General features: G+C 34.0%; 1 protein-coding gene across 1 annotated transcript; it reads right to left on the reverse strand.

Annotated features, from left to right (window-relative positions):
- Window positions 1–1,969: 1,969 nt before the first annotated feature.
- On the reverse strand, window positions 1,970–11,295 carry LOC105340509 (uncharacterized). The gene is made up of 7 exons (XM_034475402.2): window positions 11,050–11,295; window positions 6,065–6,745; window positions 5,821–5,926; window positions 5,672–5,720; window positions 5,154–5,589; window positions 4,882–5,060; window positions 1,970–4,763 (listed from the first exon to the last, which is right to left on the reverse strand). Exons 1-7 carry the CDS (start codon window positions 11,129–11,131, stop codon window positions 3,399–3,401), a joined length of 2,898 nt encoding a protein of 965 aa, XP_034331293.2. The 5' UTR covers window positions 11,132–11,295; the 3' UTR covers window positions 1,970–3,398.
- Window positions 11,296–11,570: the final 275 nt, after the last annotated feature.

Genomic DNA, 11,570 nt, shown 5'->3' on the forward strand with positions numbered 1-11,570 from the left:
ATTCTACGTGAACATGGGATTGACATTTAAAGAGATAAAGATGAAATCCTCGACATCCTCAACGAGAGCACGACAAAGATGACACACCAGAGAGACGATGCAATCTTTACCCATTCTATACTAAAAGATACATTTTTAGCTCACACTGACAATATTATCATCACGTGATCTGGTGTTCACATTACCTAAAATAGAAAAAAACTCTTTCTACGGTTTAATTGTAACGTTTTGAAAATATATATCTATATATTGTAAAGTTTTGCATTTCTTTGCTTTGCAATAATTGTAACAAATTGAAGTATGCATGAAAAGAAACTTTAATATCATCAACAAGCAAAGCAACAACAACACAAAATAACTCTAGTTATGGGAAATTTTTCCCGTTAAAGAATTTTAAGCAGTAGTTAATTGTCTGTTGCCGGAAGATTGAATTTACCGTATCAATGATACGCCCATTTTTGTTGTCTTCGTGTTGCCTGTAATATACCATTTCAAAGAAAACTCTAAAAACATTTATGATTACAAGCAACAATTCTTCCTTAAGATCCACGTTTTTTCCCAAACGATTTGACGCTGGACCTCTTTGAAAATACCTTTAGCATACGAGTGTTGCCCGATATGTAATATGTATTGTAGTGCAGTGCAATGACGCTTTGCACAATTTCGTTGATAGTTTACCTTGATGAGCTCTATTTAATACCTTTCAAAGGATACAACAAAAAATATTCACGCAAGCGTCAAATGGGCCGCAAAAATATAATTGTTGTATGAATCATCATTAGTTGTTTACATAAAAAAAACACCACAGAGAAGAAAATAACGAGTTGGTTGTACTATTAATCTTTATGGAAAATTTTAATCTATTTTTCAGCAACACGTTTTGAAGTTAAACATTTTACTTTTATTAAGAATTGAGTTCATTACCGTAAGCATTTCTTACGGTAACTGTATGACCATTGCCATAGTAAGAAGTATTGGAGAACACATTGATTTGTACATTATTCTAATACAAAGTTCAACTCATCATTATTCTCTTGGGAATATGTATTTCATACCTTTTTTTTTTTTAATTTTTTGTTGTATGGAATATGATATCATATGCTCATCCGGTAGAAACTGCACAATTTCAAAGGTAAAAAATAAGCCGGATAATTTTTTTCATAATTGGGATTTTAATGTTCATTTTATTAATTGATTCAAATGCTTTTGAGTGATTGCAAAACACACATACCGTAAAATGTGTGGAAAAAGGACATCAATCAGCCAAACTCGTCCATGAAATTTACTAAGAACCGGAGGGAGAGAGAGAGAGAGAGAGAGAGAGAGAGAGAGAGAGAGAGAGAGAGAGAGAGAGAGAGAGAGAGAGAGAGAGAGAAAGAGAGAGAAAATAAAGATAGGGAGGGGTTGAATCTCAAATAAAGAAAACAAAGAAACGGATTGGCGGATTTTAAATCTACTTTGAAACTAAATAGCGAGAATTGCTTTTGATAGATGTTAGATTCATTCGCTATTTATTTGTTTAATATAACACAAGTGCTTCTGATTGGTCTCTGCATTTAAGAAATAGCAAAATCTACTGTCTTAGGTGTTCTGATCAAACACTTTTTAAATACAAGAATGTCTTTTATAAATATTGTAAAAAGTAAGAAAACCAAGATTAATTTATTACTTTATTATTGTTAGCCTTCATAATATAACTACAAGTCTATCAATATAAAAAAATAAATGTTGAAAGATAAAAATTACACAATAAATTTGATTAATAAAAAAAGTAAACAAATGTCTTCTTTGTTATACGATAAACGTTTCTGAAGATGATTACTTCTCGCAATTTAAATCCTACTGTCTTTGTAAAAAAAGACACACAAAATCTTTTAGTCGAAGAGTTGCAGATTGACACAAACGCGTACATAATCGGGCATCAAATACTTAAAGCGTCTTACATAACCCCAACCCCTCCCCACCCCCACTGGCTGGAAAATAACCAGTACAACATTTATCAGAGTCGCTCTTCATTGTCAACCATATGTTCCCTTATATCAAGACTATATCCATGCAAATTGGTTTCATTGGTCCGTCTCTCTTAAACCATGGCATTTAGTATTCATCGGAATTTGTTGCACAATGCAGCATTATTCAAATCATTCAAATCATCTGCTGTCTTATTTCTTTCTTTAAAACTTAGCAAGTAAATAACAACTTTCATTGCTTGTCCAAACCATTTATTACAACTCACTAAGTCTATTACCTGACGATGAAATCGCATCAATTTTTATTTAATTTTATTGCTATCATTGTTTTGTATTTATAAGTGACAATTCAATCGAGTTTTTAATAAAATACACTTTTAAATGTTTTGATATTTAAAATCCCTTGAAATAAAATGCGAATTATGTAATTAGTAAAAATAATATTAAGAGTAAGGTTTGGTCTTTAGACCTCTTCTGACAAAAACCAGTCTGCAACCCAAGTAAAAGCCACATATTACTAAAATAATGAACACCAGGCAACAGCCCTAATAAATATCTGCCCAAACCGACCAAATAAGTCCAATGTTGTCCGAAAAAAATAACAACCCCGTGAACAGTAAAGCGTAAAAAAAAATAAACCATATGCAGCAGATTCCTTCTAGTACGCACATATCATCAGGGGGCAGGAAACCAGACACGCCCGCCTCCCCCACGTTTTCCACGCATTTTCTTTTACATTTAAAATATAATTGTGTTGCCCCTCTTCCACTTTTTGGAATCGCGTAAAATCACGTGAAAGTGAAATTAAGAAAATAACCATTATATTGAATTTTTAGGCATTTAAGTATAAGGACCACCCCACCCCCTCCCCCGGGCCGCTTTAGGATTGTGAATTTAGTGTTTTGTAGGTTTTTTTTATTGTTTTGTGTGTATTTTTTCCGCTTAATAAGATTTTGCCTTTGCCTCCCCCTTTCAAAAGTAATGCTTCGTGCCTGCGTCAGATATGAAGTATTGGACGTGGAGGATATCTATCTATCTATCTATCTATCTATCTATCTATCTATCAATCTATCTGTATATATCTCTGAGGCTATTATTTATGTCATAAAAGCACTATATACATTTCCATTTTTTGATTAATATTAAAAATAAACCCAATCTTAATTGAAATTTAAGCATAATATTTTGTACGGCTACTAGAAGCTTAAAACTTCAAGAAGAATTGTTGTTATTAAAGCACTGTATATATTTCTATTTTATACGTACAATATAAAAATTATAATCTTAAAGAAAATGAAAAATTAAACGCATAGTTTTGTATGAATAGCTATAAAACTTCCGGAAGTTATTTCTTTATATTAGCGTTTATTAATTTTAAGATTCTTGAAGTTTAAAAAAATTCCGATTATTGAACACATTTTTCACGTTTCAATTCCGTTGGCTTGCATCTATTGTCATTAGCGAGTGCAAGCTGGAAATAAGTGATCCAGAAGTTGAGGTACTTCTGGACGTGGCGCCTCGTCTCGTTTGCCGTGCTTTATGCAAGAATTCGGCTGCTTCGCTACCAATCAATGCTTCCCTTCGATATACCTCTAAAACTTTGATACGTGACATATAGCCAGATTTCCGCTCTCTCTTTTCACCCTCTATCATTAGTTCTATGTATTCTGCCGTTTTCATCGGGTTTTCATTGAGAGCGATTTCTTTCAGCTTGTTGTTACATTCGGTTACGTTGTCAAGTAGTTGGACAATAACTTTTTCAAGATCTTTGACGTTTTCAGCCATCTTTTGCAAGACTTCTGTTTGTGATCTAACCTGATCTTTGGCTGTTGAATAAAGCTCCAATTTTTCACGGTAGGTTTTTGTTACTTTCTTTGAAACCCATCGCATGACATATGGAGTGTTCAGATGGAATTGCCAATGACAATTTCCTGGACATTGTTTACAATTTCCATGTTCATCCATTGCTATGCAACAAGATTTCATAGACTTTTCGAAAATTGTACATTTCTCGTGACAGGTGTAATTGCAGTTGGAACAGTTCGTGGTAAGCTGTCCCTTCCCAGATATATCCTCTACCTCCTGTACTTGTTCTGTTACCTCGTAAACGAAGTTTTTGTTTTCCTGGATTTGTTGTTTGTATTTCATAAATAAAGACATTTCGTCTTCCAATGCAGAGATTCTTCCTATTCCAGCTGTGATGAAGCTTTTCAGATTATGAGCAGTATTTTCTAGATCTTCTCTCGTCTTCAGAACTTCTTTTGTCATCTGTAAACTTTTTGTTTCCATTCGGTCTAGACATTTGAAGAAACTGTCGAAGCTTTCCATTCCAATTTTCCAGAAGCCAGATGCAATATCATCTTTTTTTTCATTGCAAGCAAACAGAGCGGAGTTATTAAACTTGAAATAATGCTTGTGTGGCAGACGAGATTTTGCTATCGAAGCCAACACGGGAGGTTCTTGTGTCTCGGCAAATGTAATGCAGATGCAAATGTTTTCTTCCATGTCTTTTCCAAACAAAGATAAAATGGCTTCCATTATATACTTCTGAGATTGAGTAAGTCGGGCGTCTGGAGCTTTTACCAAAAAGCATACGGCATCAAGATAAGCCATTCCTTTATCTCCAGGTAACATGAACATCTCTCGAATCTGTTCTATTATTTCTTTGTCACGTTGTATTCCTCTGGTGTCTCCAAATCCCGGTGTGTCTACAATATGTAGCGCGTAGTCTAATTTTGTTGCAACGTCAGGGTATATACTGTAACATGTTATCCATTCTGTCTGTGATACCGCCTGTAAAAGAGACAACAAAGTCCGATACCTTTTATGTGCATTATATGCTTTTTAAATTATATATATTCTAGGAAAGAGCAAACAGCAAAGTAAACATTAATATATGATCAAAACTAACCTGATCTTGAAGTCGTCTTTCTTCATCATGCTCAAGATCGACTAAAGTATAACGGAATTCGTCTTCCCAATTCACTTCAAACAAATAATTCGCAAAGCCGTCGATGAGAGTGCTTTTACCACTTCCGGTAGCCCCAACCAACATGATTGTTTTATTATGAAAACACAATCTACCAGAACCTGTAAAGAAGAGCAAGAATAGCGTTAGGTTTTTGCTGGCTGTAGCAAGTTACAATTGATATTTATCAAAAAAGAATACTATCAGAATTTTACCCAAAAAAAGTTTCTTGGACTTGGCTCTTTCGTTTCTTGCTTCTCTAATTTCCTCTGTGGTGAGACGATATTTACTAGGATTTCCAGATATAACGAAAGTTGAGCGGTCTTGCATTTTAAGACCTGGTGATTCCGGCGTATCAAATGTTTTACTCTCTGAACTGAAAGGGTATTCCTTTCCATCTTTGGCATTTATAATACGAACTTTGAAGCAATAGGAAGTAAGCGACTTTAAGCCGGTTATAACAGCTCTGGATGAATCATGGGGTACTGTTGATTCGTGAGTTATCCATCGTCCGTCCGGCACCTGTTTATATTGAATTTGATATTCGAAGTCCGAGGTTAAACCGCCGATATTCTTCCATTGCAAAGTAATGCGGTAAGATTTTGCAGAAACAAGAAAAGGGGCCCCGGGAGTCATACTTTTTGTTTTTTCCTGAAAATACAAGTTTCATTGGTGCACAGTTCAGAATTAAGCGTTATTGCAAATATAAAAAAACGATAATCAAAAAGCTTACCTTTTCATCCTTATTACAAGGTACAGATGTCTTATTTCCAGAGAGCTGACTGAAAAGAAAATAAAAAAGATTATTGATGAAACATTTCAGAAAAATAAAGAATTCATATTTTTAAAAACTTACAAAGGTTTTGGTATTGTACATTTTACCTGTCGCCATTGTCAGTGCGAGCGTCTTGTGACCTGTTCTTGGAGAGGATGTCGAGAATTTGATCTTGATTTTCACTAATATCAATTCCATGACCACGTAGAATTTCTTTTTATAATGAACAAGATTTCAATATATTATGTACAAGAGAAAAATAGTTGATGAGAAAAAAATGACATAAAGAGACAATTTGATCTTATTCTATTAACACCTAAAAGATACATGTAGGTATAAATTAAATTTTACCTATATTCCTTTTTGAGCTCAGTGCATGACTTCTTGAGCATCTAGAGCCAAATTTACAGCTTCGACTGACAAAGAAGCTACAGAGATGAAGAAACGGACAGGTGTCATTTTTGCTGCATCCACCTGCCGTGTTGTAGAAAGTGCAGACCTGAGGAGGACGAGAAGTTCTAGACCGTCTGTTGTGATGCTTCTGTATCCATTCTTTTAGCTTTTGTGGATCAATACGGTCCATGTACTTCTCTTTTAAAATCCGTAAGTTATGTTCAGAGTGCAAATCATGTCCAAATGGACATTTCTGTGCCTGGGCTTGTCTGCATTTATTTTGAATGAAATATTTGCAGATATGTAGATCTCTACATGTTGGGTACCCACCACATTTCTTAGGCTGGTCACATACCTGAAACTCGAAAGCTAACAACACATTGATATGAGATTTCCCCCTGTCTGTGTCTTCCTGCTCAAAAATACTATTATATGTGTCTAGGATACGAAGTATATCGTCAATGCTTAGATTTGAAAGCTGTGGATTTTGACGTAGATATTGTCGAAGCCTGGAAACAGGCAGTTGACCATCAGTTGATGTTGCAATGTAATGGATGGCATATTTGGCTACTGTGGGATATATCTGTGATTCTACTGAAGATTGCCTTGTAGCACTGCGTGATCGCTTCTTCATATTTGCTGCGAGGAAGAATACAATTCTTTATGAAATTCTTTTTTATAGTATTTTATGAAAAAAGAAATGTTTTATGCTCGGTTACATGCATTACTCCCCATCACTATAGTGCTTTTAAAAAGTAATGTTAAATTCTAATAATAACAAAATACCAGAAAGTCTTTTGAAAATTCAATCTACAATGTATTTTACAGACTTTAAAATAGAAATAATTGTTTCCAATTAAAGATGACAACATATGTCAATATATGAGTTGATGTTTGATTGGTGTGACAGCTATAAAGAGGAAGCTGTGTAAATTAACAAGAGGCCAATTGGCCTTAACGGTCACCTGAGTAGCATATAACCCATACACAAACTTGTCGAGGAGTCTCATATATGCATTTAATTAATTAGGTTTCATTCTGGAGTAGAAAAATTATAAATTTGTAAAGACGACCACCTCCCTGCCTGAAATCTTTCAAAAAGAACTGTGAAACCTATAATTCTGGTGAAAAACTTAAAAATCTGGTCTACATGTACAAAAACATGAATTCAGTTTCCTTTTCAGGTGTGTGGGAGTAAAGAAGATAATTTTTAACATTATATGTATTAACACCTATACATCCAGTTTGTCCCTGCCCTAGAGTCAAAACCCATACTCCAGGGGACATGAAAATTAAAATGTTAGTAGAGGACTTCCTGTAAACATAATTTTAAGTCAGTTTTTTATACAGATGTGTGAGAATAGAGAAGAAAATTTTTAAACATTATATGCATTAACACTGTATTGCCCCCCCCCCCCCATGTCCTGAACCCCTGACCCAGGGGCCATGAATTTCACAATTTAGGTAGAGGATTGGACATCATAATAATGTATTCAGTTTTTTTCCCACATGTGTGGAAGTAGAGAAGAAGATTTTTTAAGATTTAAAAAACATTTTTACTATATCGCCACATTCGGCCCACCATAGAGCCTGAACCCCTAACAAAGGGATCATGAATTTCACAATTTTAGTAGAGGGCTTCATGGACATTATAACCAGACATTTAGTTTTAACAAGTATATATGGGAGTAGAGAAGAAGATTTTCTAAGATTTAATACATTTTTACTATGTAGCCATATTGGCCCCACCATAGAGCCTGAACCCCTGACCCAGGGATCATGAATTTCACAATTTTAGTAGAGGGCCTCATGGACAACATAATCATGCATTTAGTTTTTAACCAATATGTATAATAGTAGAGAAGAAGATTTTCTAAGATTTAAAACCTTTTTACTATATGGCCATATTGGCCCCACTATAGAGCCTGAACCCCTGACCCAGGGGTCATGAATTTCACAATTTAGGTAGAGGGCCTCATGGACATCATAACCAGGCATTTACATATTAAAAAATATATATGGGAGTAGAGAAGAAGATTTTCTAAGATTTAATACATTTTTAATATTTAGCCATATTGGCCCCACCATAGAGCCTGAACCCCTGACCCAGGGATCATAAATTTCACAATTTTAGTAGAGGGTTTCATGGACATTATAAACAGACATTTAGTTTTTAACAAGTATGTATGGGAGTAGAGAAGAAGATTTTCTAAGATTTAATACATTTTTACTATGTAGCCATATTGGCCCCACCCTAGAGCCTGAACCCCTGACCCAGGGATCATGAATTTCGAAATTTTAGTAGAGGGCCTCATGGACAACATAATCATACATTTAGTTTTTAACCAATATGTATAATAGTAGAGAAGAAGATTTTCTAAGATTTAAAACTTTTTTTAATTATATGGCCATATTGGCCCCACTATAGAGCCTGAACCCCTGACCCAGGGGTCATGAATTTCACAATTTAGGTAGAGGGCCTCATGGACATCATAACCAGGCATTTACATATTAAAAAATATATATGGGAGTAGAGAAGAAGATTTTCTAAGATTTAATACATTTTTAATATTTAGCCATATTGGCCCCACCATAGAGCCTGAACCCCTGACCCAGGGATCATAAATTTCACAATTTTAGTAGAGGGTTTCATGGACATTATAAACAGACATTTAGTTTTTAACAAGTATGTATGGGAGTAGAGAAGAAGATTTTCTAAGATTTAATACATTTTTACTATGTAGCCATATTGGCCCCACCCTAGAGCCTGAACCCCTGACCCAGGGATCATGAATTTCGAAATTTTAGTAGAGGGCCTCATGGACAACATAATCATACATTTAGTTTTTAACCAATATGTATAATAGTAGAGAAGAAGATTTTCTAAGATTTAAAACTTTTTTTAATTATATGGCCATATTGGCCCCACTATAGAGCCTGAACCCCTGACCCAGGGGTCATGAATTTCACAATTTAGGTAGAGGGCCTCATGGACATCATAACCAGGCATTTAGTTCTTAACAAATATATATGGGAGTACAGAAGAAGATTTTCTAAGATTTAATACATTTTTATTCTATTGCCATATTTGCCCCACCCTAGAGCCTGAACCCCTGATCCAGGGGTCATGAATTTCACAATTTAGGTAGAGGGTTTCTTGGACATCATAATCATGCATTTAGTTTTTTACCAATATATATGGTAGTAGAGAAGATGATTTTCTAAGATTTAATACATTTTTACTATATGCCCTTATTGGCACCACCCTAGAGCCAGAACTCATGACCCAGGGGCCATTAATTTCACAATTTTGGTAGAGGGCCTCATGGACATCATAACTATGCAACCTGTTTTTTTCTCACATGTGTGGAAGAAGAGAAGAAGATTTTTGAAAATTTGGCTTTTTTTTTTTTTTTTTTTTACATATTTGGCCTCACGTGTGGCGCCTCGGGGGTGGTAGAGCCATGAATTTCACAATTTAGAAATCTCTAACCATAGAGATGCCTCACATAAAAAATGGTAACAATCAGCCTTGTAGGTTTTAAGAAGTTAAAAATGTAAAATTGTTAACGCACGACGCACGTCGCACGACGACGGACGAAAACGAATAGCAATAGGTCACCTGAGTTTACTCTGGTGACCTAAAAACTAAAATTTATCAGCTGATTAACATGATGTAATATTTTAGCTTCTAGCTGGACAGTGTAAATATTTGATTCAATAAGAAAAATGTACGCAAATATATGCCACTACAAAAATGTTCAGTATATGTAACCTTAAAGATTCTATGTGGTTTGTGTAATTCAGTAACAAATGTAAGAAAATTTGCATTTTGTTCCAATATTTTGCTTTCTTATATTCAATGCTTTTAAGATAATTCAACTAACGGTCCATTGTCTTGTCAAAAATGATAAAGTAGAAAAATAACTGATAAATGTATCAAACATTGTTATCGATATTTTAACACTGGTTTTTAAAGTTATTGTTTCGGCAGGTTTCGTTATTTTATAAGAGCTTGCTGTTATCCAAAATGAACAACAAAGTAGGCAAATTACTAAATAATGTGTCTTCCCTCTTTTCAAAATATTTACATTTTACAAGTTTGATTTAAAGTGACCAAATGTTTCTGAGGTAGAAATCGAAAGTGTATAAAGTCTCCCAGACAGACAAAATCCAGACACCTCATAAAATGTTATCAAAAAAGGTCCTTCTGACGTTTTAGCTCCGGTGAGCTAAATACTGAATCAAACTTTAAATTATTTGAAACCAACCCATTGATATGCTCTATTAACTTTCTGATCACGCTATACACAGTTGTGTGGAGTCTGACGTATGTTTTTATTCATGTTACTAGTATATCCTCTTTCTTTTTCAGTTTTTTCAGAACACTAATGTAAAGCTTTGAAAATTTAAAGACTGTTTATGAGTAGATAGCTTATAAAATTGCATATTAATGAATTACATATTGAATCTTATCACATTCATCGTGATAATATTCTTATTTTTTTTTTTAAAGAGTTTATCATTAAAGTTTGTCTGATAAAATATAATAAAATTTCCTTTACGTTGGGTAAGGCTTTTATAATAAGTTAAATAGAAAATTATTTTTGCCCGAAATAAGTTTTAAAGATCTGCATTTTGGTGAATAAGAAATTTGATTTCTGCACTTTCTGTTTTAGAAAGTTCCATAAAAAAGACAATTTGAGTTAAAAAAAAAAATTGTACAATGCTTTGAGCCATTTACGAACAATAGGCTCATACTTTAGTATGAATATTAAAACAATTATTTTTCTTGAAATTGTAAATAAATATCACAATACGTCCGTATTCCTTTGAAAAGTAAATTTTAAATATAAGAGATGAATTATATTCATTTATATGGAATACATGAAAATGCTCATGAATGATGCTGATTTTTTTTAATTGAAAAGAAAGTAATTTACCTTTTGGTAGATCCACAACTTTATCAAACTGTTGACGTCGGGTACTTTCTTTTTGCATTCCATGAAATAAAGATACGCCCATTACTAAACTGCGCAGTCGTCTCGTTGAGGGCCCTTGTGGGGTCAATTAAATTATCAGCTTTAGATTTTATTATTTTTACAAAAAGAAGTAACTCCTGAAAATATAAACCTTAGTCATTGCCTCAATTTCTTTCAAAAGAGGGATTGGTAACCCTTACAAGAAAGTTTCACGCGATTAAAAAAGAGAATATTATCGATTTTAAAAAACCCAGCATGTTGTATGAAACAGCCAAGATCATATCATTTGAGTGGCATCTCTTTGTGCAAGAACCAACGCATACGTTTTGTAACAAATGTTAACATTTGCAATTGTTAACCTTTCAGAATCAATGCAATCACTAATGAAAAGCATAGTTATATATATGGTATGATACATTGATTAGTTTATGATTCTCTAGTGGCGGATCTGAATCTCGGGGAGGACCAACTATGGGTTCTGG

This window comes from Magallana gigas, chromosome 5 (assembly GCF_963853765.1).
Source record: "Magallana gigas chromosome 5, xbMagGiga1.1, whole genome shotgun sequence".
In the NCBI taxonomy this organism is placed as follows: domain Eukaryota; kingdom Metazoa; phylum Mollusca; class Bivalvia; order Ostreida; family Ostreidae; genus Magallana; species Magallana gigas.

What these genes read in the sequence shown, in the direction of transcription:
- LOC105340509 (XM_034475402.2), bottom strand. Translation starts at nt 11,131, where the DNA reads ATGGGCGTATCTTTATTTCATGGAATGCAAAAAGAAAGTACCCGACGT. An exon ending in AGTTGTGGATCTACCAAAAG is followed by an intron (nt 6,746 to 11,049) that starts GTAAATTACTTT and finishes TCTTCCTCGCAG; the next exon opens with CAAATATGAAGAAGCGATCA. An exon ending in CGCACTGACAATGGCGACAG is followed by an intron (nt 5,721 to 5,820) that starts GTAAAATGTACA and finishes TTTTCTTTTCAG; the next exon opens with TCAGCTCTCTGGAAATAAGA.